The sequence below is a fragment of the Accipiter gentilis genome, chromosome 21 (genome assembly GCF_929443795.1).
Source record: "Accipiter gentilis chromosome 21, bAccGen1.1, whole genome shotgun sequence".
Classification (NCBI taxonomy): domain Eukaryota; kingdom Metazoa; phylum Chordata; class Aves; order Accipitriformes; family Accipitridae; genus Astur; species Astur gentilis.
Window position 1 is genome coordinate 16,567,874 of NC_064900.1, and position 27,926 is coordinate 16,595,799.

Below are 27,926 nucleotides of genomic sequence, written 5' to 3' on the forward strand. Positions count from 1 at the left end.
CGCCCCCCGCCCCCTGCGCTGCCCGGAGCCGGGGGGCGAGCGGGGGGCGCCCGCCAGCGGAGGGGCGCCCGATGCCGGGCGTGCCGGCGGGGCCCGGCGGGCTGCCCGGGGTCCGCTCCCGCCGCGGGTGCTCGGCCGTGACGGCCAGCCCGCGCAGCTTAGGCGGTCTGTCTCGGTTCTGTTGCTTGATGTAACCGAAGCTGGGTTACGGCCAGCGGGGCCTGAAATGGCGGTGGGTGGGTGTGGGTGCGGATGCGTGTGTAATTTCAAACGCAGTTCTGTAGGATTATTCCCGAAGTAGCGTCGGGTGTTTGACTGGGTTGCACTTCTGAACGCCCGTTTGCGAAGCCTTACGCTCAGGCTCGATGCCCGCCGGGCAAGCGCAGGGCCCCCTTCTGCCCCCTCAGCCCGAAACCCTCCCGCTCCCTCGCCGGAGGTGCACCCACACCGGCACCGAGGGGCGAAAGCGTCACCCGCGCCCGTCCCCGGGCGGCGGGCGCTGCGGCGCTACGCACGCCCCGCGAGGAAGCCGTGGGCGGGCGTGAGGCGACTTATGAGGCCGAGCGCCCGCCCGCCGCCCGGCCTTCCCCCCCGCGCCCCGGCGGGGAGTGAGCGTCTCGGCGGCCCTGCGGCGGGAGCCGGGCGCCCATGGCCCGGCGCTGAGCGCCCCCGCCCTTGCCTCCTCCCCGCCTCAGGGCCGCTCGCCCAGGGAAGCCACAGGTATCCCGGGGCGCCGGGCAGGGAAGAGGGCGGGCTGGGCTCGCGCTCCTGGCTTTCTGGGGTGGTGGCGGGCAGGAAGGAGGGCGCCGTGGCTCCTCGGGCGCCGTGGCTCCTCGGGCGCCGTGGCTCCTCGGGCGCCGTGGCTCCTCGGGCGCCGTGGCTCCTCGGGCGCCGTGGCTCCTCGGGCGCCGTGGCTCCTCGGGCGCCGTGGCTCCTCGGGCGCCGTTCCCCTAACCGTGTCCCCCTCTCCTCCCGGCCCAGGAGCTGCAGGAAGATGGCGTGCCTGCCCGCCGCCCCGCCGGCGCTGGCGTTGAGGAGGTGCCTGGGGCTCGGGCTCTTCGTGCTGCTCTGCCTTAGTTTAGGTAAGCAGGAGCGGCTGGCGTGGGAGGGGGCGTGCGGGGCCCGAGCGGGCAGCGGCACCCGTGTCCCGGTCGGCGGGGGACAGCGGCCCCCCCGGGGGGGCACTCGTTCTGGGGTCTCCTGCCAGGGCTGAGGCTGGGCCAGGGCTTGGGTTGGCTGGCCCCGCTAGCCACGCTGGCGAGCGTTGAGGACGCGTGAGCTCTCGGCTCCCCCGCCCGGGGGCACCAGGCTGCCGGCTCCCGGAGGGACAAGGTGGTCGCCCGTCCCAGCCGGGGCGAGAAGAAGGAGGGCGTCTGGGGGGCAGCTGGCGTCTGCTGGGAGCGCGTGGCACGGCCCCTTCGGCTTCGGCGGGGTGGTCGCTGCAGTTTTTTGGGTGGCTGAAAGTGAGCCCGTGGTGGGGCAGACGGGGCAGGGCCGGGGGGTCGGAGGGCTCTCCGCCGCCAGCGCTTTCTCCAGCGAGTCCCCGTCGGAGGACTGCGAGGGCTGTCCCCTGTCCTTCTCCAAGCACCTGCCGCAAAGCTCGCTGAAGTCCGCAGGTCCCTCCTGACCTCGAGAGGCTTGGGATGAGTCTTCTCAGCTGTGTGAAACGTTAACCTTGAAACCACACAAAACTCGCTTCTGAGCCGGGCTTCGTTATGGGCGCAAAATAGGTTTGCGCTTATTGGCAATTTTAGTGTTTCATTGCAGCTAACGGTCCTCTAGAGCAGTACCTGGGCTGAACTGGGGCTTTGATTAAAAATCAGGGGTTGCAAAATGAGGAGTTTTTCATGCTGATGTTGTGAAACCAAGAGATATTTGATGATGAGTTTCATTTTGAGTTTCAATCTCAGAATCTTAAAACAAAACTCGGAGAATTTAACAGGGATTGAATCGCAGAGCTCACTTGTAAAGAAAGCAACCACCTCAAACGCTGCTCATGAGATCTCTGCTCTCCTGTCTTCCCCTGCACTCCTTCCCCTACCTCTGTGCTTGCGAAGCACGTGTCAAGCACAGATGTATTTTGCCCATACTGCAACGGGCAAACAATCTATCGTGTGCAGAACTGTTTCTCTCTCTGTACTTTAAGAGCTTGTGGTATGTTATTAATGTAAATCTCGAGCATGTGGTAATTCACCAGTCGTGTAGTTTCTCTAAAATGGATGCTGATTCCAAAGACGGGCAATACTTCAATATACAGTCTGATGCATGCTAATATCCAGTACTAGAAATTGGAGTTCGATAATAGAAAACTAGATGTTCCTGTAGTTGTACTTTTTTTTTTAATATGGTTTAATGAGGGAATGATAGCTTATCCTGCTTTCCATCTCTCCATCTGTGTCTTAGGCCCCTACTTGTAACTTCCAAATCCCCTGCCCGGTTTCAACCAATTTTGTGAGGAAGGCAGAGCTGGCAGAGATGCAGCATCCTTGCCCACTACATGGAAGCCGCTGGCTAGCCACGAGCGGCACCTGAACAGCTGGAGCCCGTGCTGCCTCTCCTCATGCCCAGCCGACAGAAAGGGCAGGGGGCAGCTGCGAGGGGGCTCTAAGGACTGTGGTGGCACCAAGGGCTTGGGAATGGACTGGGAGGCTTGGCAAATGGTGCCTGGGCTGGGAAACACCAGGCACAAATCCGTAGGCCAGCAGGAGGATTTGGCCATCCTGGTGCTGAGAAGACTGACTTCTCCAAATCTGATCAATTACAAAATCCTAGGGTTTAATTCTGCAAGAGGCAGAGTGGAAAAAAAAAAAAAAGAGCTATTTTAAAAGCATTATATCAGTTTTCATAATTGTTAGATGCTTCCCATGCAATGAGTCTGTGAAAGTCCTGGCGCCTCAGGAGCAGGTTGCTTAGCTGATTGATAAGAGCAGCACAGCCGATGCACTCCTTTCTCTCTCTGTGTGCACACTTACACACTCTGCCACCTTTCTCTCCAAAAAGAGGTATTCCTGTGTTAGTGACCCTTGAAAATACATGGCACAGTACCCGTAACTGAGTGGTTTGAAAAGCTTTACTGGGACTTGTAGGTGATGCCTTCCCTAGGTCACCCACAGGGACCGAGCTTGTCATGGCAAAATGATGAAGCCCTGGGAGTCTGCCATCGCCCTGCCAATGACTTCCCATGCATTGTTAAGCGAGTCACCAAGGCCAGCATTTACAGAACTGACACCGTGTGGGACTGCTCATGACCACATCAAGGCACGGTTGAAGCCAGCACCCAGAGCCTGTGGCTACATCTTGTGATCTTGGGTTTAGCCTGGGTGTCCTGGTGCTTGCACATCTCCATGCTGTAGCACTCTGAAAGGTTAGGTAGCATGCTAGCATAAAAGCAGGTGTTCTTTGTGTGCCCAGTGTGAGTAAAATAGTAATTAGGGAATGCCAGGCTGAAGTTTTACATTGTAGCAGTAGAAGGCATTAATGGGGGGCCTAATTAAAAAGGATGATTTGAAGGTTGTATTCCATAGGAAATCGTGTATGGCGAACCTACATAGATACGTTTCCCCTTGAATTGAAGTTTGCTACTCTGGGGTTCACCTGAGGTGACCCACTGAAATGCCAGTGTAATTTAGAGCTGCTTCTGAGATGTCATCTGCTGCTGGAGACACTGATGTGCACGAAAACCCTGCTGTCTCAGCACAGCAGAAGAGTGGCAGAACAGCCTTGATTACAGCACAGACTTATTTATTTACAGTCTGAACACGTTGCTGGTATCCCCATGGGCTTGTTTTTCTCCTGCTATTGGACCTTCACGCCTACCTACAAATTGCAGGATGTTCTCAGTCCCGGTTTGTTAAACTAGAAAAATGTTGCTAGAAGTTGCTCAGTATGACTTTTTCCCTGCCCATTGTGCAAACATGGCATAGGCACTGATGACAGGGACCCAGCGAACCTGGCTTTGTGTCCACGGACTAGTCCTTTTAAGCTTCCCTGGAGTCTTTTCTTCTGACTGAGGACCACCTAGTTCTTGGCTTCTTCCCAGTGGTGAAATTTTTTGGGAAGTTTTGAGGAAAATCCCTCCAGCTTTTCTGAGTTATTGGAGAGTTGAGGCAGGGGGGAAATATCCACTTCCCTCCGCATTGTGAGCGAGTGCTGGCTCACAAGTAACTTGTTCTGGGAATCCCCTCTCGCGCATTGCTGCCAATAAAGAGCTCGGAGTGGAGCTGGGTTTCAGAAGGGGACAAAGACGGCTGAGAACAAGGAAGATTCCCTATTTTGTGGCCGCCCCCAAATATTGAAGTGTCCAGCAATTAGCTTTTGGTGCTTGACATCCAATTTCTGTGCCAGCTCCAGTAAGGGTTGTGCCTAGGGCAGATTTGATGACAGAGATGGCAGAAATTTTTCTTTACGTACTGGATTTGCCCACTTGATCACTGGATGCAAATTGAGTTTCCGTCTTATTGCTCTTGCTGCCTTGCTGGTTTCTTAATTTCTTTTTTTGGATGAGTTTCTGTCTCCTCCTGTTCCAGACATGCAGAAAATAAATGTCTTTGGTTCAAAAACAAGAACAGTGGAACTAAGGAACTACTTTGTCTGTCTGTCTGTCTATCCAGAGTGAAACCTGCTGTAACAGCTTGTCTGGAGAAACGGAAACCCAACTAAAGGCTCCTGGTTTTGCTTATAGACTCTGTTTTACTTCTTCTGTTGTGTTTTTTTAAATGAAAGAATTTTTTAGAAAAAAACCACAGAAAATTAAACATAGACAAACTACATTCTTATACAGTCAAAATACAGTTATAGGCCTGCACACCGAGTTTGTAAAGCTGCTGGTCCAACGTTCCGTTCACCCACATTGTTTCCTTTTTCCAGTTAGATCAGAATGAACCCAGATAACTCTGGTGAGCTCACAGTACTCTGAGGGCAACAGCTTTTTTGCATTTCTTGGATCACTGAGACATTTGTAACTTTTTTGCAATGTGAATGTCAGACATTCCTGCATTTAAACATGCAAAGTTTGGGGCTAAAGTTTTTATGCACTGCAGTAGGTTACCAGCAGAAGTTGTCACCCTGTACTCCCTCACACCTTTACTGCTCATTGCTGCCTCAATTCTGAGTTACAAGCATGGTTTAATGGACGTAATCAATCTGACAAAAATGAAGGCTGCCACTGATGGAGTTATGACCCTGCGTTGCTTGTGATGAGTTAGTTTTCTGCCGGGGTCAGCCCGCTCTCTTCGGTGCCAGTTTGCTTTTATGCCTGACGCTGTGTACCCTGGAGGGACATGCAGACAGATTGCGCAGCTGAGGGAGCACAACAGGTCATTGCCACAGAAAGGTGCAATCTTGCTCCTCTCTCCTCTGCTACTGGCTATGCAGTCCTTCTGTCCTTTGCAATAGTTCTGCTATGTGTCTGATCCTTGAATGATCTAGTCTTCCAGCTTAGCAGAAAGTTTCTTTTTTTCCCCTGGTTTTACACCAGTGTGGTGTATTGAACCAGCCTCTGGAGAGCCCTGCAAGGAAAGCAGTGGGAGCATGTGGGGTTGGAAGGGGAAGAGGAGCCAGATCCCTTCTGCTCATGTGGGGAAGGCATGGGATCAGTGCCAGTTTGTCATCTGGCTGTACCCCGAGGTTGTGCCAAGCTGGAAGAGAATTTCCATGTTCAGAGAAACTCTCCTTCCTTTTAAACATGTGTTTCCTACTGTAAGCACTACACACATTTAGATGTGGTATTTTTCATGAGGTAGCAAGGCAAATGTGCCGAATGCAGTGAAGTCTGTTTGCTTGCCAAAAGGAGATTGGTTTTGTTTTTAAATAGACGAACTTTATGTTTAATTGTAGCTTTTCTGTCCCCTTGGAGGGACATCACCATTGGGAGTCTCAGGAGGTCATTTAAGAATATGTAAGTCTTTCCCAACGTGGAAATGCCACAGGCTTTGCTTCTGCTTTTTCACTGTTATGCTTTTAAAATATCATTGGTCCCAGGGGACTCCCTGACTGAAAATAAAAGTGCTGACTGCTGGGTAACGGTGGCATCTCTAGCTAGACTGTGCTCAAAAGACATTCACCTTTTGGCGAGCCCAGAGTGCTACCATAGCATATAAAAAGTTGTTAGAAAAGACCATCGAGGCAGGTCTCTGCATACTGCTGCCTTCGCCATAGCAGATACCCTCTGGTGTAGTTTTCAATGCCTGGCAGACAAGGGTTTTACCCCTGTGCTGGGGGAAGTGCTTCAGTCTGAACAGACCTCACTGTCAGACACTGCTACCTACCAGCCGAGAGAGCCCTTTCCCCCCATCACCCTGCCCTGCGATGCTCCCAGCCAGTGCCTCGGGGGGTCCCTGCCCAAGACTCTCATTTCACTCACTCTGTGGTTTTTGTAGCTTTCAGACACCTCTGGACTGCTTTGGTCTCATTTCCTTAGTCATCCTTCAGTTAATTACCATTTGCCATGCTGCACGCTTATATAGGGCTGTTTAATCTCTCCTCCAGCCTGCAGAGCACTTGTGAGTTAGTGCCTGAGCAGGGACCAGGTTTTTATAGCAAGATAATGGCTGGCAGGCCTGTAGCATTGTTAGCTGCACTGGTGAACATTGCTATGGCTGTGGGCAAGTACTTTAGAAGAAAAAAAGAAAGGTAGTTTTTCTAATTTTGAGTGGTCTTATGTGAAAGGTATTATACTTGATTTTCCTGGTTACTGGGCACTTTCACCTTCTATTAGTTTCAAGAGTGGGCTAGCTACTTGGGGATCATGTGAGGCAGTGAGATTTAGCAAGCACTGAAGAAAACTGTGGCCTTAAGTGGTGGGGAGGACCTCAACTTCAAAAGCTGTGCTGCAAGGACAGCAGTATGCATGGCAGTGGTACTGGAGGAATTAGGAAAATAATCTGAGAACATCTTCAGCTGGGAGATAAATATAGAGGAAGTACAAAGTGATCCAGTCAGCAAGAGACAGAGTCTGCAGGGGAAAAAATTAACAAATTTATTTTTGTCTTTTTGTGCAACAAATCTCCCCCAAAGTCCTGTCTTACACAACTGCCACATCTAGTTTCTGCCCTCAAACTGGGAAATTGTAAGAGTGGTGAGCCAGCTGCAGGAATTTGATCTCGAAAGGAACTAAAATATGCAAATCCTCTGAGAACATTCAGATTTGGCGTCCCTCCTGCCATTTTTTATTCTAGCAGGATCACCCGCTCCACATGCTGGGAAAGGAGAAAGGGGGAAGGTTCAGAAAGACTCTTCCCTTTGCTCCTTTCCCCAGGTCAAAGATGTCCTTTTGTCCCCGTTGCTGATGTCCCTGCCAATATGCAGCACAGGAGATAAGCAAGCGCTCCTTCCTTTCCTCCCTGAGTGTGCAGCACCCATGTGGACGGCTCCGCAGCAAAGGGGAAGATCTTAAGACGCAATATAGTCCCTGTTCCACACCCAAGTACTTTGGTGTCCCATCTCCAGCTCCTTGCCTGGATCTGACCTCCTGGCTACTGCCAAGATTAGAAATTTGCCAACCGAAGGGTTGCGATCTTACTTGTGTTATAAACAAAGCAGACTGGACATACCCAGGTGGTGGGCTTGTCCCGACTGGGCAGTGGTGACTCAGAACACAGTAGATCTTTATCTCAAGAAGTACCAAAATACCAGCTAGAGCAAAGGGGTGGGGTACCAGCTGGCTGGAGCTGCCCCAGTGCTGCAGTGAGTCCCTTTACCAAAGTTATTTCAGATTCCCTTTTGTCTTCTCAGTTGCTAATTGCAGATCGTGGAACTTTTTTGTGTTTAATGGAGTTTCCTTCCCTTTAAAGCCAGGTTTTTGACAGAGTTGTGACTCAGTAACAGCACTTCCTTTCATTCCCTATCTGGCTGGGTTGCCCTGCTGGCTTTTGTGGCAAAAAGGCTATCAGGGGTGTGTGAAATCTGCTTTCTGGTGATCAGCAATTAAGGCTGGAGAAAGCCGAGCATTCAGTCTGCAACCTGCAAAGGAAACCACAGTCGGAGGGAGGGCTTCAATGGGAGTAATGAGCGTCTAAGAAACTGGGACCACATCGGACACCAGCATGTGTTGAGAGCCCCCTGTGAACCACTCTAAAATGAGTGTTACCTACAGTACATCACTGCTTATCAAAGTATTCTCAGGGAGGCAAATAAGATTGATAATTTCATTTGTCATCAATAGGGCCTCAAGTTAACAAGCTGCTGGGAAAAAAACATGGGATTAGTCAGCACCCCCAAAGATGGGCTGTCTTTCTGTCTATAGATGCAGGCAGGTGTCCTATGGGTTTCACAGTCACTTCGTGATTTCAAGGATTTCTTCACTTAAGGCTTTGCACATGAAACAAAACAGCATCAAAATGGAACGAAGACCGCTGAAGGAGTCAGGCACCAAAACACCATGGGGATATTATAATAATTGCCAAATCATGTTGTATAGAGCTGGGAGAAGCAAGGTTACTGTTTTGTTCAGGAGGAATGTGGCAATGTGAAGGTGGGAAGTACATAAAGCCAAGGAAGGGGTGCCATGCCCTTACTATACCACTTGGCACCCTGAGGTTACGGCACAGAAGCAAGCAGAGCTGAACTTTTAGAAGAACCTCTTTAAACTGTTTCCCTATCTCAGGCAAGTCATGACATCATTATAAACTAGGATTAATCCTGTCACTTAATGGCTGCGGACATGCTTGACTAGCGTGAGTGGGTACAGGGAAGTGAGATTGAGTGGAACTGCTGCTGAATTAAGTACATCGCTGTTTTTCTTTGGGATGCTTTCTCTTCTGCTCCTCTGTCTTACTGGATTTGGGATGAATAAAGGAACATGACCTTGCAAGAAGTCACCATGACACGAGTAAAACAAACTGGGTTTGCAGCTGCTTTGCTTTGCCAGAGCAGCCTAGAGCAGCTGAAGGGTATCAGCAGGCCTGTAGTTTGTGACTGGAAGGCTGGGCTTGGGGTTGTGCAAGGGCAAAGGGCTCCTCCTTCCTCTGCATGCTGAGACCTCCCTTTGCATGCCTCTACTTGCTGGAATGGAGTCTGGGTAGAAGGAGCCTAGGAGGCTTACCAGGCACTCATGCCTGGGTTAACATGCAGTCAGGGACTCCTTAAAGAGAACAGCCCCAGCAGGGCCTGCCGGCACCCACTTTCCTCTGTTCCATCCCATCTTTCTCATTGCATGGGGCCTTTATAGTGAAAGGCAGAGGAAGATAGTGTTTTTATGCACTGCTGAAATGATGTCTCCACATAGAAGTTATTTGGGCATCTAATGGGGTCTTTCTGTGATCAGTGTATTCACAGGAGTCTGTCACAACACTGATTTGAATACAAAGCATTTCTTCACGTATTCCAGTGTAGTATGGGATGTTTGCTGAGCTTTAACTCCATGGAAAGCTTTGGGAGAATCTGATTCCTTACTGGTAAAATCACCTGGGTTAAAGAAAAGACCAAGGGGGAGTGTCTAGTCCTTTAAAGACAGCTTTTCAAAATTTCTCAATTTTTCAACTGATGACCTGTCTTGGTCGGAAATTCCTGTAAAATACTGTGTTGTCCTCAAAGGATAATCCCTGCAAGTTTGGGGCAAATGTGCTATGCCCAGAAAACGAGGGGCCTGAGCTGCAGAATTACCTGGGGACTGTTGGGTGCGATTCCTGCACTGACCCCAGGGGATGGCCTCCAGGAGAAAGCTGCAGCTCTGTGAGATGCGTTTTCCTCAGCTGGCCCAGCCCCAGTTACCAGAAGTGCCTTTGCCTTGCCATGACATGATGTGCACCTCCTCCCAGAGCTGCCCCAAGCCCCTTTTTCCAGCCCACGTGCAGGCGGAGGGCAAGAAAGGTGTCAGCACCCCAGCAGAGTCCCAGGTGTATGGTCCTAGGCAAAGTGAGTGATGCCAATAATTAAGAGTAGAGAGACCAGCTGCTGTTGCAAAGATAAATAGGGAACCTTATGGAAAAAAAGCAATGCAAGGCTGTTTGGACCTTCCTGGTTTTGGAGGGTAGCTGACAATTTGCCTCAGAGCTTTTTGCAGGACTGTCAGTCGAAATAATGTGCAGGTCTTACCTGCTGCTTGCACAGGGGCAAAGGATTCGAGGCCCACGAAGAAGAATCGTTCCCTTCACATGTGTGGCTTTGTGGGTTGCTGTCATGGTTTAACACCAGCCAGCAACTAAGCACCATGCAGCTGCTTGCTCGGTCCTCCCTGCCAATCCTCCCCTCTCCACCCCACCCCCGCAGTGGGATGGGGAGGAGAGTCGAAAACAAGTAAAACTTGTGGGCTGAGATAGAAAGTTTAATAACTGAAATAAAAATAAAATATTCTAATAACAATAATAATTGTAATGAAAAGGAAGATAACAAAAAGAGAGTGAAATATAACCCAAGAAAGACAAGTAATGCACAATGCAATTGCTCACCACCCACTGACCAATGCTCAGCCAGTCCCCAAGCAGCCATCTGCCCCTCCTGGCCAACTCCCCACCAGTTTATATACTGGACATGATGTCACATGGTATGTAATGCCCCTTTGGCCAGTCTGGGTCAGCTGTCCTGGCTGTGTCCCCTCCCAACTACTTGTGTCCCTCCAGCCTGCTTGCTGGCTGGGCATGAGAAGCTGAAAAATCCTTGATTAAGTATGAACACTACTTAGCAACAACTGAAAACAGCAGTGTGTTACCAACATTATTGTCATACTGAACCCAAAACATAACACTATACCAGCTACTAGGAAGAAAATTAACTCTATCCTAGCCAAAACCAGGACAGTTCTTTGCAAAGTAAGGTAACACAAGGTAAGAGCAGAAAAAGGCAAAGCAGTTCAGAAGGGCAGAGAAATGTGAGATAGAGGGGAAAGAGAAAGGCTTTGGGGTTTCTGTTCACCAGGAATTATCTGAAGGTTTCTAACAGTTCAACACTGCTTCTCTAGAGTGTTGTGTGGTCTTTTACTGCCTTTTACAGTCAAATGTCTCTGCAGGACTTCTGCCCCAGAGGCAATCTGCTCTCTCATACTGCCTGATTGTACGAGTGGTCAGGAAAACCAAGCTGTCTGTGGCTGGGGAATTTCTGAAACGCAGCTTGGGCAAGGAGTAAAGGAAACAGGGGTAGAGGCTCAACAGCTCTCCTGCTTGCTGACTCTTGGAACATACAAGAAAGGATGGTTTTCCTCTACACTCACCTTTCAATTCTAATTAGCCCTGCCATATGAGGCATCTGCAGCACAGGCATAGTTTGAATGAAACATGTTTTTCTGCCCAGGGAACAGAAGGTCAGCCCTTTCATTAGTTCAGCGTTGCCACATGCCGTGGGCTTCCAGAGACGGAGCAATGTGAGTGCACAGCAAGGGAGCAGGTGGGCTTCAGGTGGGTGGGAAGAGGAGGGATCTTTTTTTTCTAGAAAAGTCATTAAAAATTATTTCCACAGTGGATACCTCCCCCACAGCCTGGTTACAGAGAGCATTCAGCACAGAAATGGGACAGAACTGAATTTTCATTTTTGCTTTGCAGTTCACCTTTAAAGTGAAAGGGGACTTTTGTGGGGCTGAATGACTCTTCGTGGACTTTGGTTCCTTCAGGCTTGCAGCATTCAGGTTGCAGTTTCAAGGGTGCAGAGCCTTTTAAGGGTAGATGTGACATCAGCAGGAGTTTCCAGCCCCAGCACATGTACTGCGGAGAAGGTTTTTGTTCTCCTTTTGGTTGCAAAGGAGACTCTTAGGGGCAAGGCGTGGAGAACCTCATGCAACTCATGATGCGATGTCACCCTGACATTTACTGTACGCCTACTCTTCCCCTGTTGCTGCAAAAGAAAATAGAAAATTATCTTTATCGGGCTCCACAATCCCAAAGTTTGACGGGCTGCTCTTGTGGGTCTCTCCAGCAGTAGTAAGAGCTGAACTGTGAGAACAGGCGAAGATGTGGTTGAAGGAAAAAACACACACATGCACAAATGCATGCAGACATGCAGGAGGAGGAACTTCAAGAATCACAGTGTAAAGTGGGCTGCTTTTAAGGTGAACAGAAGGAAATGCTTTTTCACACAGCATGTAATCAAACTGTGCAACTCATTGTCACAGGATGTTGTGGAAGCTAAAAATATATGTGCATTCCTGAAGGGTTAAGAACTCTCCCTGAAGGGCAGGTCTAGCAGTAGCGATTAAATTGCTGATGCCAAGAAATCCCTAAATTCCTGGCTGCCAAAGGTTGGCAGGGTATGGCAGTTTTTATCCTGTGTGGTGTGGAAGAACTAGTTTTTCTACCATTTTGCTACCCGTTGCTGGCTGACACAGGTCAGCGGGCTGAGCAGGCTCCTGGTCTGCCCCCAGTCTGGTTGCTCAGAGTCTGCGATGCATTATAAGGGGAAGTACGGGGGGGGGGGGCTGCTGAACTGAGTTTGAATCTTTCCCTTTGGAAGACCAGTGAAGTGGCTGAGTGGAGGGAAACCAGTTAAATGAGAAGTTGCTCATTTAATTATGTATTCTATTTTATTTAATTAATATTAAAACATTCCATAGTGCTGCCAGGACCTCCCCAGTATTTTTCAGTGTGTTTCATACAGGTTTAACATAAAGCGTGCAAGTGGGACGGGGGTAGGTGTGCTGCAGGTGAGCGGGGTGAAAACTTAGTTCATGTTCTGTCCCAGGCTCTCTGCCTAGGCTTAACTTCAGCAAGCAGCCCCCACTGCTGCCCCAGGATCCAGCTGTGCTGATGCACTGGCTGAGCATCTGCTTGTCTCCCTCCAGCTCTGGCAGCTGGAGGATTGCAAAGCATCTCATCAGGGTGTGCTGCTGGGCACAGTCAGCATGCTGCAGGGGTCTTGCTGCCGGCTGTGTGATGGCATCCCAAGGGTCTGCGAGTAAATGCTATGAAAACGAGCCCTGGCCGGCAGCGAGCTTGTGGCGGTTTTGGACACTTCAGCTGGTCTGAATGTCGTAGCATCCCAGTCACAATCTGAGCACTGCACTCTATGCCTGTGTATAGTGTGGCTGTGGTTAGGCATTAGCTGTGACAATAATGTGTGAGCCAGCATCAGCCAGACTTTTTTAGGGTTAGGTTGCAGATCTTACGCTCAGCTTTGTCAAGCGTTCGGTTCATGCTTCAGGCAGAGGCTTTGCATATAAGGTCTCACCTCCACCAATGGGCGATGCTGCACTCTCCCCATCAGTGGCGCATCACCTGGTCAGGACTTCCCTGCTTTCTCTCTCAGACATGTTTACTGAAATCTGTTTGGCAGGGAAAGAAGAAGTAATTTGAATCTTCTCAGTCCTGAGGCCAGCTATTTCCTTGTTTTTCCACTCTCAGTCAATGGAGTGCAACAGATTGGTATCCCCTTTCTGCTACTGGAGATGGGTGCTAAGGTAGTGAGGCTGAGACAAGCGGGGCAAATGTAAAGCAACCTGACCTTCTGGACTAATAAAGCAGGCTGTGCAGAGATAAGCCTCATCCTGAAGGTTGCACAAACCCAGGCAAAAGACCAGCCATCTGCCCTGGCCTGGCCTTGGCAGCACAGGACCACATGTCAGTCAGTACTGGGTCACTCTTCCAGTAACAGCAGGAGCTTGTAGGCTGTTCTCTCACGTATCAGGTCCTGGCTCCTGCAAGTACCTACCCACTGGAAAGAGGAAGGAAAGTGGGAAAGCACGGCTGATTACAGGAGTGAAGTGCATAAAAGTTGTAGCGCGAAGCAGAGGGATTACTGCTAACCTGATCAAAGTTGCACCTAATTTTCTCCTGCAAAGGTCTTGACTTGTTACGGTAGGCACATGCCTGTATACTAGGTGTGGCACTGACACGGTTGCTGCGCAGGAGTTGGGGAATGCCTGTGCTGGTTTGCAAGTAATCCCAAGGGAGGCCCATGGGCCTTCGCAAATACAAATTTGTTTTAGCTAGATTAGGCAAAATTGTTCATTTGCTAATACTAGGAGGCTGATGACAGCGTAGTGGTAACCTTTGTTTATCATTGTAGGTTTGCTTCCAGCTTCTGGGATCTTGAAAGCTTTGGGTTGTTTTTTTTTTAAAGAAAAAACACCTTCCCCCAAAAACCCCGAACCCCCAAACTAATAGTCCACTGTGGCCTTGTTTGGCATGCAGGGAACCCACTGGAGGGTGACACAGACTTTCCAAACACTGAAAAGGGAGAGCAGAGGAGATAGCAGTTTGGGCATGTATGTTTTTATCCCCGTACATGAATAATGGCAATTTTTTACTCTGAGGTATGTTTCTTTTTTAAGAGGCCAGCAAAATTTCTGTTCAGGCAGGTAACTCTCCTGCCTTTGCCTTCAGTAAGCCATGCAGAAATCATTGTGTGCCCTCTAGCTCAGGATCCTAAGTAGGACTGGAGCATCAAATAAGAGGCAATGCCAAGGGAGGCCTCCCCTCAGTGCAGGGCTGAAGTTGTAAACAGCTCGGTGGGTGGTGAAGTACATTAGCAGGTATGGACAGAGCGGAAAGAGGTAAGCTCTATGCAGCAGGTCCTGGCGCAAGGCTATACCACTGTCTCACTGACTTTTGTTTACCCCCCACCTACAGGCTATGCACTGGAGAAGAAAGTGGTCAAAAGCAAAGTGGGAGAAAAAGTCGGCTTGCCTTGTTGTCATGAAATTCCCAGCTCAGAAAGCTTACATAATTACCGGGTCTACTGGCAGAAGAACACTACAGAGGTAGTGCTTGCCTACGCAGAGGGGAAGATGTTCTCCAAGCACGAGCAGTACGGGAACCGGACAGAGATGGATGCCAGGAACCTCACCCTGTGGATCTCCCCAGTGGAAATCCTGGACAATGGCTCTTACCAGTGCGTAGTTCAGCACCGCAGACTTTCGCAGAACTCAGTTGTTGTGTGTGATGAGTCTGTCACCCTCTTTGTTACAGGTAGGTGGATTGCTTCCCAATACCTGAGGCTTTCTGGTGCCAGCCTTTGGTGGGTAAAGGATGCTCCTCCAAGCTTTAATCATAATGTAGCAGATAGACTTTCACAGGAAATCTAAAAGAGTGCCAGAAAGTCTGTTAACTATTTCCATTCTAGCAGCCTCCCTCCTTACCTTTCCAAAGCTACCCCAGCTACAGAAAATTTGCCTTTCCCACCACCCCAACAACCTCCCCTTGATGCCTCCCTCTTGGGAAAGGACCCCTCCCAAGACACCTCCCCAGGTACCACTGCTGCTGGGTGCCCTAGGCCACCTCTGCCCCCTGCTGTCTTTTGGGCAAAGCAGACACCCAGCCCTTGGTGCACGGCAAGCGTCCAAGCCGAAAGAGGAATGGGGTGGCATTGTTCTTCTGTGGCCACAGCAGCATCCCAGCCCTGCATCCAACCCCTGGGGAGCCCAGGCTCTCTGGGGGGGCTGGCCAGCTGTGCTGCAGATCTACAACCTAAGGCCGAACTCAGCTGGGGATTTGAGGCTTTTTACCTTAAAGAAACAACCTGAGTTCCTTTGCTCAAAACGAATCTGAATCTTTTCTTGGAGGCGACAAAAAGTTCCGTTGACATTATTTTCCATTTCTACCACTGTTTTTGTGGCGTTTGGTTTCAACCAGAGGCAGAGATACTGGTAAGATATATAAATATATACATACATTTGAATACCTTTAGCAGCACAGAGTTCCAGGAATCTTCCAGACAAGTCAGTGAATGAATATTCCCCATCTGGAATGAGATTCATCAGCAAAAATAACCAGGCTCCTGAGGTTTGGCCATTGCCTGCTTGTCTGAGGGCATGGTGGGCATGTGTGCAAATAAATAAATTTAGCGATCTTTCTGGGAACTGACATGAAAAAAGGGAAGTGCACTGCCAGCACCCTCTCTAGCTGTGAGGGCCGAGGAGTTAACGGCATGAAAAATGTGAAACAACAGATCTCTTTTCCTCCCTGCAAATACTCCAGTTTATTTCCTTCCAGAAATCCCCTTGCTGTCTTTACAGGCCAGTTGTAATACTTATGGTAGACTTTGGCTCCCTTTGGTAAAGTGGGATCAGTTATTGCGGGGATCAGGAAAGGGAAAGCTCCCCTCACCCCTGCTGGAATCAGGCTAACCTGAGAGAGGCGGAAAGGTGTTACTCCTTGGTGACTGATCAGGGAGCCTTGGTGAGGCCAGCTGGGATGTTTGAAGGGACTTTCCAGACTGGGTGTCAATGCCGTATTGCTCAACAGATAGTGGGCCTGGAAGGAAATCCGGGTCTCTCCTTGTGTGCCGCTGTTTGGCTGTGCAATGTTGAGCAACTTTCTTTCACTAATTACTAGTTACTTGCAAGCCTAGACCATGGGTTTGTGGTCAGCACAAGATGCACAACGACCAGAAGGCTGTCTGCCTTGTGCAGATCCCAGCAGTCATGTGGTCAAATGGTGAGTCAGGCAGGGAGCAATCGCAGAGAAAGTCTTAGCTGCTCCAAAAAGGGTCATTTTGCAGTGAGTTGAGCAACACACTCTAGCTTTCTGCCTGGCCTTGCCATGGCTGGGGCTAGCACCTGCGGGGGTGTGCAGGCTATGGACCTACAGCTGGCAGGGGTGGGAGGGAGAATTTGGTCCCTTTGGCAGCAGCGGTGTTGGTGTGACTTATACCCACCAGGAAGCCACACGCTGAGTTTCTTTTTCTGACTGGTGCCTCTCTTGCTAAAGATGTGGTCCCATGGAGATTTTTCCAGTGGGAGAGTTGCCTTAAGTAGTTCCTTTGCCACCCCTTGCCTCCTCCTCCTCACCCTGGGCTCTTCATTGCAACCTATGGGCATCCTTATTTTTACTAATGCAACTGTTTACAGTAACATGGTGAACCAGATTGGCAAAGGGAAGAGGGCTAAAAAGATCACCACCTTTTCTTCTTCACTCATTAGTCCTCTCATCCATTTCACCATGCAGCCTCACAAACACTTACAGCAATACATCTGACCAGGCAGAAGGGCATGGAACAAGATGTGTGGCTGGGAAACCTCTGAAAACTGTCTTTGGCAATGAGAAAAAAGTCCAGTGAGAACATGGTCTGAGAGGACCTGTGTATTGCTATGCATTTTTGCAATGACTAGTATGACTTGGTCTTGCTCTCAGCTGAGCCTTCTGGAGGGGCTCTCATGCAGAAAATGTAATTCAGTCTCTTGCTGGCCATCCCAGTTGAGAGACCAACATGTGACTCGCCTCCTTTCCCAGCAGAGATGGACCCATCGTGAGCTTCTGGCTGGGAAGGGACTAATGGGGGGGGCGGGGAGTGTGGGTGGGATGACACACGACACTGTCTACCATTACCTGTAATACAGATTTTTATTCGGTGCCATATTTTTCTTACCTGTTTTATGATTCCTTCTGTTGTTCCGCAAACTGCTGTATGTGGAGGGAAATGGTGGCATTGGAGAGGTGTGGTCATGAAGTCTGTGTACTATCCAGGGAGGAGAAGCAGCAAAAGCCAAGGCCGTAGCCAGTCTAGGCTGTGGGGAGAATGCTAAGGCACAAGAAAGGCCAAACAGGTTATGACAGAGGAAGAAGACCCTGTGGGGGAGTCTTTGCTTTGACTGTGGGTGATCAGGACTGCAGCCCTTACTGTAATCTGACAGAATGATAACTAAATCTTTCTTGCTTCAGCTGACTTCAGTAAGCCGAACATAACAGCAGAAGTATTGGCTTTTTCCTGTGAATCAACTGAGATGGTGGTAAGATGTTCCTCTTATGGAGGTTTCCCCAAACCCAAACTCTCTGGAGCTCTCGACAACGAGTCCACGGCATGGAATGCCAGCTGGGTATCCGAGTCCAGCCTCAGAGCGTACAACGTCACTGGCAAACTGTGGCTCAATGTGACCAAAGACGTCAGCTTCACTTGCTCCGTTGAATACAATGGCTTTGCCGAGTCCACCAGTGTGCTTCTGAGTAGGTTTTATTAATAGTTTGTGTTACAAAACCATTTTGCTGAATCTGCTGAGTTGCATCTCTGAGAAAGCAGTAGATTTTGTGTATCTGTTCATGCAGGGATGACCCAATGATCCCACCTGTGAGCTGCACACCAAAATATTTCAAAGGCTGTAAGACAGCAGGGGGGGGAGAGGAGAGTTACGACAGTGGCTGACAGACAGAGACAGCTCTGTCTTTCTGCTGCTCTACCGTGTCACAGCTGGGCTGAGAGACCAACTGGATCCAGTTGTGATCTGGTGATGTCAGCCTCAGTGGCTCCCACAGATTGGGGTTGCCACCATTCAGTGCCCCTCTATACCAGCATGATCTGGCTGCCAGTTACGTGGTACAGACCTGGTATTCGATGGAGGGACTTGAGAAATGTGTGTGCCTTAAAAGCCACAGGTTGCACTTAAAAAGAATTTCCTCATTTAACAAGCATGTTTGTTCCTGCTTCAGTGACAGAAACTGTCAGCTGGGGTCTAGACAAAATTCTGCTTTCATACACATATTTAATATAGGGTTAACTCATACAGAAAAAAAATCCATCACTGTGCGTGGCTTAAAAGTGATAACATAATAGATGAGTCTGTGCTTTGAAAAGCTTGAGGCACAAGTGGGAACAGCATGGGGGAAGGCAGCACACTACAGTCCAGATGTTTTACAGTAGAAGGGGATTTGCAAGAAAATTCTTAAAGCCAAAAGGATTTTTTTTTTAATGTTGTTACAAAAAAGTATTCTGAAATGTCTCTGGGTCTGATGTTTTCATCAGATAAGGGCACCTTCAAGGGAAGCTAGAGAAGTGCTATTTTTCCTAGGGAATTGTACCTTATTCATCAAGGTACCTTATTCATCAATCTCACTAAAATCAAAGGGGATCATGAGGAGGGGTGCCATTCAGCTTCAGGATGAATGCCAGAAACCAGTGCTTTATGAATATTGGTTATCGCTGGATGTAGTGCATCATGTCCCTAGAGATGGTAATGGAAGAATGTTATGAATATCATACTACATAGAAAAGGAAGGCAACAAAAAAAGTAATAATAGAAATACACTTTTGTCACACATATTCTTAGAGGAGGGTGCAATCAGCAGTGACAACCACAGTCACAAAACCCGCACTTTTGGATTTTTAAGATGTGGGATGACTCCCATTTTGGTATGATGGAAATGGTCCTCCAAACAAGTCTTTCATGAACACAAAGTTCCAGACAGAATACAGCCTCTGGTAAATGTAGGAGGCAAACCCTACAGTGGAGGGGAAGATTGTACAGCAGATCAGGCTAGTGTTGTAGCAGTTGAATGATCCTTAATTGTGCCAGAGACAGACAATGAAAATCTGAAGATCTATGAACATTCACCAGGTCTGTCCCTCCTGTTGAATTAGGGTTGTCTTGTACTGTACAAGAATGGCCTGTTATCTGCTCTAGTCTCCAAGTGGCAGAATGGGCATCTCCAGTGGTAAAAAGCTAAAGGCTCCAGATCCACTGAAGCTGAACTCTGCCACAACACTCCTTACCTGCCATGCAGGAAAAAAATCTATTCTAGTCTGTTTAATGCATCATTCTCCATCACCTATGAATTCAGTGGGGAAAAAATTAGGCATAAATCTGGTGAAAACAGTAAGAAAAACTGCAGAGTACCTTTGAGAATGGAAGTTTTCTAGATATGGACTCAGACTTCCACCAGGCCTAACCAGTTTCTTCAAAAACAGCTTATGTGTTTTTAAATATTGCCTGTCTCAGTCCTGTTCTGGACAAAGATCCATCATTTTGCATTCTGTGGATATGTTAAAAATTTCAGCACAAAGCAAATTTGGAGAATGGAAGAAATTTAGGTGCCAGCTTTGTTTGTTTACTGAACAGGTAAATTTTCAGGCTGAATATCTGAGTTAGAATTTGGCCAGAACCACCAAAATTCATATAGCTGCTCTTACATGAAAATGCCAATATGTTGTTGGGCCCTTTATTTATGTTTTATTTCTTCTGTCTCAGAAAAAACAAAGGAGTGCGTTGTCCCTACTGTGCCTCCATCTTATAATGTCATTACTGCTTCAAGTATCATCATAATCACCTTCCTTTTGGCTATCACCCTTGCAGCAAGATACCTCCCAAGGCGTGGTAAGTATAGCTCCTTTTTCAAGAAACAGTCTCTTACTGCTTATGGAGTTTCTATGCAAACTATGCATTTATAGAAACTATACTGACACACTATATATTTTTTTACCTTTTTCTCATTTCCTTTTTTTTTTTTTTTTTTTTTTTTTTTTTTAATGCAACATCTACTGTCACAAAATCTAAGTCCAGCTCAGGACTTTCCTAAGTTTTGTGTGCAGGCAGCGCTAGGGTTCAGGTTTGAGAGTGGAGGGGTGATGGGGAGTTTTGACAGCAGATCAGAGTATTTCCAAAATCAGGGGTATACAGAATTGAAGAGATGCACAAAGGTCCCTTTTTATATATTAAGATGCTTGAAGATGCCAAGAATCTTGGTGATCATGATAGATAGAGCTGAGCACTGACAGTTTCAGAATGGGATCTCTCTACCACCCTACTTAGACAATGCCTCAGAGAAATCACAGAGCCAAAGTTACAAAACTATATAGTGCTAGGTCCACAGAAAGGACTTAAGCATAGCATGTCCCACTTTTAGGAGAACCCCAATCGGGAGAGATGGATTTGTCTTCTTTGTGTGGCCAAAACCAGCACAGGTGAGGTGCCCTGTCCCACCCTATGAAGTCTTCAGTAACTCCAGACATGTCTCCAGGAGTTTTTCAATGGCAAAGGGGACCTCAAGCATCTCAGGGTTAGCTGGCAGCTGAGTAGACTGGTTTTTTGGGGTTTTTTTTGTGGCTCAAAAAAATCTCATCTATTAGCTATTGCTCCTAATCATGTCTAAGATGACCTAGCCAGAAGGCCCCTGAAGATCAGGGTAGACATCTGTTGGCTTTATAAAGGCAGCTAGGAATCCAGCCAGTATTGAAAGTCAACAGCAGTAGATGTCCTATCCACACCCCATTAGCAGCTTTGAAAAGCAGCCCTGGAGAAAGACAGCAGGCCTTGCAACACGTTATAAATATCACCCAATCAAGTTCTGTCAGTCACTGGGGTGGTCAAGTCTGGAGACAAGGATACCTCACTGAGAGCACTCTGTGTTCAGTCCACTTAAACCAGAAGCCACCAGTCTGAGCATCTTAACTCATCATGGTTGCAGTGGTATCCCCAGTTGGAAAGTTATTTTCTAGGCAGCAGGGACTCAGTTCACTTAGGGGCACTTTTAAGTTTGTCATGCTTGTGTCTTCTGCTATGTCTATTTCAACTTCAGACAAGTTCACTCTCAAGTCAGAGTTGTGGAGGTAGCATTTTGTTTGAACATTTTTTGAGCATTTTTTTTTGAGCATTTTTCCTTTCCCCTCCTCACCAACCACATCCCTTCAAAAACCAGTGTGACCACTAAGTCAGGCTGGGCTAATTTTCTTTTTGGTGTTTTATCACAAAGAAAGGAAGCTTCTGGAAGGCAGTGACTCTTGGCTACACCTGTGCACCTCCTCATTTTCCACTCATGTGCCCTTGTGACACCAGTGCTGGTTCTCCCCTGCTGTTCCCTGGGGCTATGTCAATGGGAAAGCAGCAAGCAGGTTGAGACCAAGAAAATCACAGCTGATCACAGCCTGTGCTGTCAGCTGCATGGATAATGAACTTCTAATTATAGGAGAAAATGAACTGGAATTGAAAGATTTGCCTCTAAACAAATATAGGCTGGAAATTAAAAGGTTCCTTACCATTAAATCAGTAAGATTCTGGAGCATTCTGAGATAGCCTTTTATATAGAAACCAAATTGCTTTTAAAGTACATGTAAAAAGCATACCAATGTGGTAGAATGTGGTCACCTGAACAGCACAGGACATGGCTGCATAAACGGGAATTTCCCTTTCAGTCCTATTTTCCTAATATGCACAAGGATTAGATTTGTCGAGTCAGGTGGTGCTATTTTGTACAGCCACTTTCCAGACCAGGCATATACTGTAAGAAACTGAAGCTAGAGCTTCAATCCAACTTCCTAGTTTGCACAGTTGTCACGTTTTGGTGCTGCTTTGTATTGCCACCTGTCTGGGAAGGGCAATACCTGTCCTTAGAGTGCTTCCTGCTGGTGTTGCTACAGGTTACCTTTCAAGAGCTATTGTGGGAGCTCAGAATAGGTCTGAGAGTACTTCTGTTGTTCTGGCATATGGAAAGCTGCGTTGAGAGCTGCCTTGATGCTAAGAGTGGTTTCTGAGCTCAAAAAGCCATGCTTCAAAGAGCTGAAGTGTGGGAGGGAAGAATAGAAAGATAGAGCAAAACGGAAATAAGAGTTCTCAGATGCATGATTGTGGTGGTGACCAAAACATGTAGATGTTTGTTGAGGTTCAGAACCCTCTACTTTGAGGAGCTCACAGCCTATCTTTGCAGTAATTTAAGAATGGAAACTCTCTAGATTTTTTGGCTCTGCATTAATTTAACACAAAGCACCAAGAGTAGGCTGAGATTAGAGGTCACTTAAAGAATAGCTTAGAATCCTTGTTGTAAAATTTGTGCAAGTACAATTCGCTGTAATAGTACAGAAAGATTGAACTTCAATTATTAAAGCAAAATTGTTCGTAGATGCTGACATACTAAGGGGACCTGTTTAATCTGAAGTCCTTTTAAAGCACTGAAAGAGTTGGTTGGCTGGTTCTAACACTAATGTTCTTTCACTTGCTTGATAAACTGCATTTAGTGACATGTAACTTTTACCATTATTTCCCTTCTGTCCTTATCTTAGCATGTAGCAACCTGTCTTTGTGCCAGGCTGAGGTCCTAGCCCTATGCTAATGAGAACTGTTTTATCCATATGACACTGTATAGATAACATTTACATATAACAGAGCTTTCTATCAGATCAGGCTATGGCTATGGGCCAGCCGTATTCAGATGTACTGCAGGGATGAGTCCTGCCAAGGAAGAATAGAAGTAACTGGAGCTACAGGATTTGTTTTTCTTTAATTTCTTATCTCCTTTCTTCCCACTCTGTCATACTTTGCTTTGTTGAAGAAGGCATTTGGATTCAGCTTTTTTATCCAGATACTAATGAGGTATCTTCTTTTTCAGTCAGTTCTCACTGTTGTAAGCCTCAGGATTCAGTGGAAGAGGGTGTGAAAGAATGTATGAAGCCACCTGTGAGCTCTAAAGTGACATCTGAAACATCATCTGTATGACCAGATTGCATTTGCAGGTAGTTTTCTTCCACCATTCTTCTCTTGGCAAAATAGCTTCTCAAATACTATTAGATTCTAGGGTGGTGTTAGCTCACAAAACCATGTATGGCTTTTAATATGAGTGTGTGCTGTCCTTAAGGGTAAATAAAAGCGGTAGGGCCCTATTGCCAACTTGGACACATGGTGTTTCCTGGTCAGGTAACTAGAGGAATGATGCTCATGTTGCTTGTGGGGCATTGCTTTGTTTGGGTTATTTCAAATTTCTAGAAATGAATCTAGTGAAAAATGTTAGAGGACCAAATTTCCTGGGCTGCTAAGCTGCTTTCTCCACAGAATTGGCCCTGCACGGATGGTGTGCAAGTTTTTGTGGCATTCGTTTCCTTAATTAACATTAATTTTTAGGGACTAAATGGGGATGGGGGGAGAGAGAGATGAAAGAAAAGGAACATTTGACAACTTTGACTCTCAGTGTCTCCTCTGAACCTGTGTAAGGAAGCTGGTTAATATCTGAGAGGTGGGTTTGTAGCATGGTCATCCGTCAGGATCTGCAGTGACATCCCCTGCCACTGCCCTTGTGCTCATTTTATGGGCCTCCTAACTAAGAACGGCGCAGTCTTTTAGTTCCTCTCCTGTTGGACTCATTTGTGAGTAGTTCATCGCTGCTACAGGTCCCACCTGAGGCTTCATCCCCTAGAGGTTATTTCTGGCTGATGCCCTGTGAGCCATGTGCCTGATCCAATACATAAACATGGGAACATCCCTGATGATAGAAATGAAGGATTGACCAAATGGTGGTGAGGGATAGGTGAACAAGAGAACTCCAGCTTTTCCAGTAAGATCAGCAATGCTAGTCCACTTCTGAGATATCTCCCATTCCCTTCAGCAGCTGGAGGAATGGAGAAGGAAAAGTTTCCCCTCTGAGACTTGCCCAGGAAACACTCATATTTTAAAAGGAGTTACTTTCGATAATGTGGTGTTGTGAAGGATGGGCTGGGGAAAAGTCTGGCTTACCAAGGTTTTATGACTACAAAGCATTATATTCATTTTGGCTTGAAAGCTCAGCAGTGTTCAGGGCTGTGTCCTCCAAAAAGACATTTTTGAAGTCAAGAGACTTAAGGAAAGATTAGCAGCTAACTGTTCTTATTCACATCATTATCCAGGTGACTGCATTTCCTGCTCTCACCACAGCATGCTGAATTGCCAGGGTAATGCCATAGAGTAACAGCTGTGGAGTCCTAGAAGTCATGAATTTGTCATGCTGTGCGTTGCAGTAATCTAAAAGCTTAACATTTTTGAGATGGAAAGGAGGGGAAACTATCATTAAGGCCACTTGTCTCATTTCCAAACCTGACCACCCACTCATGTTTTCCTCTGGGGAAGGCCCTTTCTGGAACAGATACTAGAGCCTTGGTTAGCATGAATTCCAGGGGGTTTTGTGATGGGAGTGGCAGGAGTTCACCTACTGAATAAATCCATTCTGCCACATTCCTCTTTAATAATTTTTATAAAAGTTTGCCAGGCTTTTTCTGTAAGTGGCTGGTGTTTCCCAACTCCAGTGCCTGGAACGGCTGCTGCCTGTGGACGGGGATGGAAGCTGTGCTTCCTGAGTGTCTGACTGTCACCTTGTAATAGTGTGATATGCTGGGCCATGTCCTATAGCTGCTTAAATAGGGTAGTGCAGTCATTAGTCATCCTCACTTCGCAGAGAGATGGCACCTCTGTACGGTCCAAAGGTTTTCACAGTAAGCGTTCAGCCAGTCTGTAGCTCACTGTAGTGCCTGTCTAGAGCTGCTGAGCTCTGAACAGCTCTGTCTTTAATAGGAGCCCTCTTGTGGAGGGCTATCGCAGGTGATCCCCGTTTGTCTCGGCTCTACAACATTCTGTCTTACATTTAGGATTAAGAAGAAGAGGGGGAAAATCAGTAAAATCTTTTCTTTGTGTCCCTTAGGTTTCTTATCCTTTGTATTCTGCACTGCAGTCCTCACTGTTCGTTGTACAGCAATGCTTATTGCGTTGACCCTTTGGCTTTCTGAAAGGGGATGACAGCAATAGAAAACGCTGCTCAAGAAGACTGACAACATAATCTTGTGTGAATGAATACAAAACCCCACCTATGCCACAGAAGCTGTCGGGTACTCTCGTTACAACAGGGTTACTGAATTCCAACTGGGAGGACCCTCTGTGTTCCTGCAACGGGGCAGAAGAGGAGCGTTGTCAGCATTGACATACCAGTTCAAGAGTTTGGGATCATCTGGCTTTGATGCTGCCTCTATGAAAATCAGGGGGCCTGCAGAACCCTAGCAGATAGCCCACCCCCATCTACCCCTTTAGTAACGCAGAGCTGGCCTTTGGGAGACCCCAGACCCCGACGTACAATCTCAGGTCAGGCTGTGCCTCCATGTTGCAACTAGGAGCAGCTAAAACTTCTTTTACATTCAGCCTCGCACGGGTATCTACCAGTACTGTTCTTTGTGCTGGAGGACTTTGGATTTGGACTTGACCATTACAGTTACATGTCCTTCTCTGCTAAAGAGGCAATAATGCACACGCTTTTCATGAAAAAGCACCTTGAGGTGAGACTATATGCCTTATGCTTATTTTCAGTGCTATGAGACTTTTTAGGGAATGATACATACTGACGGCACACCTAACAGCTAACTAATATTGCTTATCTACAGCAGTGGCACAAGTTCTCGTAACATTTCTCTCCTGAAAGGATGGCCTTGACAAGCCAGGTACCACGATACAGCTCCTTCATTAAATTACTGAGAGATACAGGAGCACATCTGACACAGCGCAGCCCGCTGGTGGTGTGTGTGTGTGTGAGTACATGCATGTGCACACTTTTGCACATACACATGTAGATTTTATATGCATTCCTTCCTACCCGCACTTGTAAAGGTCCATTTAAATTTCTGTAACACTTGGTGGTTATCTCACGTGTATCTACTGTAATGAAATGTAACTTGGGGCCTTGCTTCATAAACATAGGTCTGCTTTGATTTGTACATTTGCATAGGAATACTTGTTAGTGTAGGCTCTCCAGATTCTTGGGACTCTCTCACGGCGACACAGGGATTTACTGTGCATTGAATGCTGCTGCTTTCTGCCAGCGTTCTCTCTACCCAGCCAGGACTTGAAGGAAGCTCCCTACAGGATGCTAACATTGGATAGGACTCATCTGATCTGGGTGATATTCTTGCCTACTGTGTAGGAAAAAGTGGTTTCTCATTTTGAAGGGAAAAGAGGAAAAAGCCCCAACAAGCTTCCTAAGCAACTCTGCATACTAACCTAACTCAACCCTGCCCTGAGTTTGACAGGTTTGTCCTGCCCTTTTGCTCTGTCCCACTGCAAGCTGTACCCATTCCCTTACTGCTCTATCCATGTGTGTAGTTAGCAGAGCAGACAGAAGTCTTAAAGCACCATGCCTCTTTGTGGGATGTTTTGTTGCTTGAGTTGTTTATCTTGCTAGGACACAACAAAGAAATATTCCATTTAACTTCTTTCTAGCAGGTACATATTGAGAGAGAAAGTGCTGGAGGAAATAGGAGGACTAGAAATGCTTTGTAGAGGATTGAGCTATGAGAGGCTAAGGGATCAAGTCGCTAGTAAAAAATATGACACTGCTCCCTTTCTACTCCTGCAGAGTCATGCTGCCCCATCAGCTTTTTTACTGCTTTCCCATTGTATAAGTGAAATGGGAACTTCAGAACATTCCTAAGGAGGGGTTTTTGACAGAGAAAAGGAGATAAGGTGGGTCATAAGGAAGCAATACTCTTTGCACTTGGGCATTCTGGTCGCAAGCAGAACATAGGTGAGAGAGAAAGCAGTGTTTCCAGAAGGCAGCCTGACTTTATTGCAGGACTTGCTGTATGGGCGATGGTGTCTCATACTTTTCAAGTTTCCTCTTCTTTCAATCTATGCTTGTTCTTTCCAGCACAAACTACTAGCTTCTTGCAGCCTGAACACCCTCCTTTTTTATTTACTTTGCTCATTTTCAACATTGTGCTTCCTTCCCTCCTATAACAACGATGCATTTCCACCTTACCAACCACACCAGAGCTCTGACAGTCGTACTGGCACAACCTTTTTCCCTCTATCTCATCCTCTACTTCTGCTCCAGACTGACAATTGCACAGCCTCCTGGAGAAGGGTTTGTCTTTTGCACTGTGCCAAACCTTTCTGCATCACCGCAGACTCCTGTGACACTTTAAGTAACTCCTTCTAAAGGAAACAAAAAGTTTTCACTGACAAGTATGTCTAGCATCAGTTTATTTTTATATTTTTGATGGGCAGGTTATTTCATTTATTTTTTCCTTAAGCACTTATACTATGAATCATGTTTTCTATTGCCTTATTCTTTATTCAGTGAATTGCACACAAGTGGTTTCTGTGAGACCTTTTCAGCTTAATATCTGGGCCTTTGTACCAGGTGAGCTGCTCTGTTATCACAGGTATTTTGTATATAACATTTTTTCCTGGGGTTCCTCCTTTAATTGTATTAAAAAATAAATGGTAAACTCAAGTTTCCTTTCTCAGTAATAAAAGATGTCTGTTCTATGTACTGGGAACTGGTAGAGTCTTTCAGTTAGTCACATGAGCCCCAGCCACCATTTTGCAGCTGCTAAAAGCATATGCTCTGTAGCATTAAGGTAGGTGATGCAGCTGGTTGACAAAGCTGTAACAGGTACAGCTGGCATCATGACACAGCAATGACAAAATGGCACTCAGGTGCCCAACTTGTAAATTCCACATATCTTATGTCTGTCAATTTGTCAGGCACTAACTGAGCAGGATAGCTATGGTGCTTGACACTCAGTTTGCAACAGGTCTTCCTTCTCCCTCCCCAAAAATGGAAGTTCTCTGCAAAAGC

General features: G+C 47.3%; 1 protein-coding gene and 1 long non-coding RNA gene across 3 annotated transcripts; one reads left to right on the top strand and one right to left on the bottom strand.

Moving 5' to 3' along the window:
• Positions 1-610: 610 nt before the first annotated feature.
• Positions 611-27,588, top strand: LOC126048913 (T-lymphocyte activation antigen CD80-like). The gene is made up of 7 exons (XM_049824455.1): positions 611-720; positions 982-1,082; positions 14,490-14,828; positions 17,520-17,801; positions 19,817-19,942; positions 22,947-23,070; positions 25,002-27,588. The coding sequence occupies exons 2-6, from the start codon at positions 995-997 to the stop codon at positions 23,051-23,053; spliced, it is 942 nt and encodes a 313-aa protein (XP_049680412.1). The 5' UTR covers positions 611-720; positions 982-994; the 3' UTR covers positions 23,054-23,070; positions 25,002-27,588.
• LOC126048915 (uncharacterized) lies at positions 6,944-17,572 on the bottom strand. Of its 2 annotated transcripts, XR_007509030.1 has the most exons (5): positions 17,227-17,572; positions 15,531-15,600; positions 14,750-14,940; positions 13,090-13,183; positions 6,944-11,760 (listed from the first exon to the last, which is right to left on the bottom strand). It is a non-coding gene; the product is annotated as an uncharacterized LOC126048915 (long non-coding RNA). The 2 variants fall into 2 exon arrangements; XR_007509031.1 differs by lacking the exon at positions 15,531-15,600 and having other exon boundaries at positions 14,750-15,502.
• Positions 27,589-27,926: the final 338 nt, after the last annotated feature.

Coding starts and splice junctions, on each gene's coding strand:
- LOC126048913 (XM_049824455.1), top strand. CDS start 995: ATGGCGTGCCTGCCCGCCGCCCCGCCGGCGCTGGCGTTGAGGAGGTGC. Junction 1,083..14,489: donor GCTGCTCTGCCTTAGTTTAG/GTAAGCAGGAGC, acceptor CCCCACCTACAG/GCTATGCACTGGAGAAGAAA. Junction 19,943..22,946: donor AAGATACCTCCCAAGGCGTG/GTAAGTATAGCT, acceptor CTTCTTTTTCAG/TCAGTTCTCACTGTTGTAAG.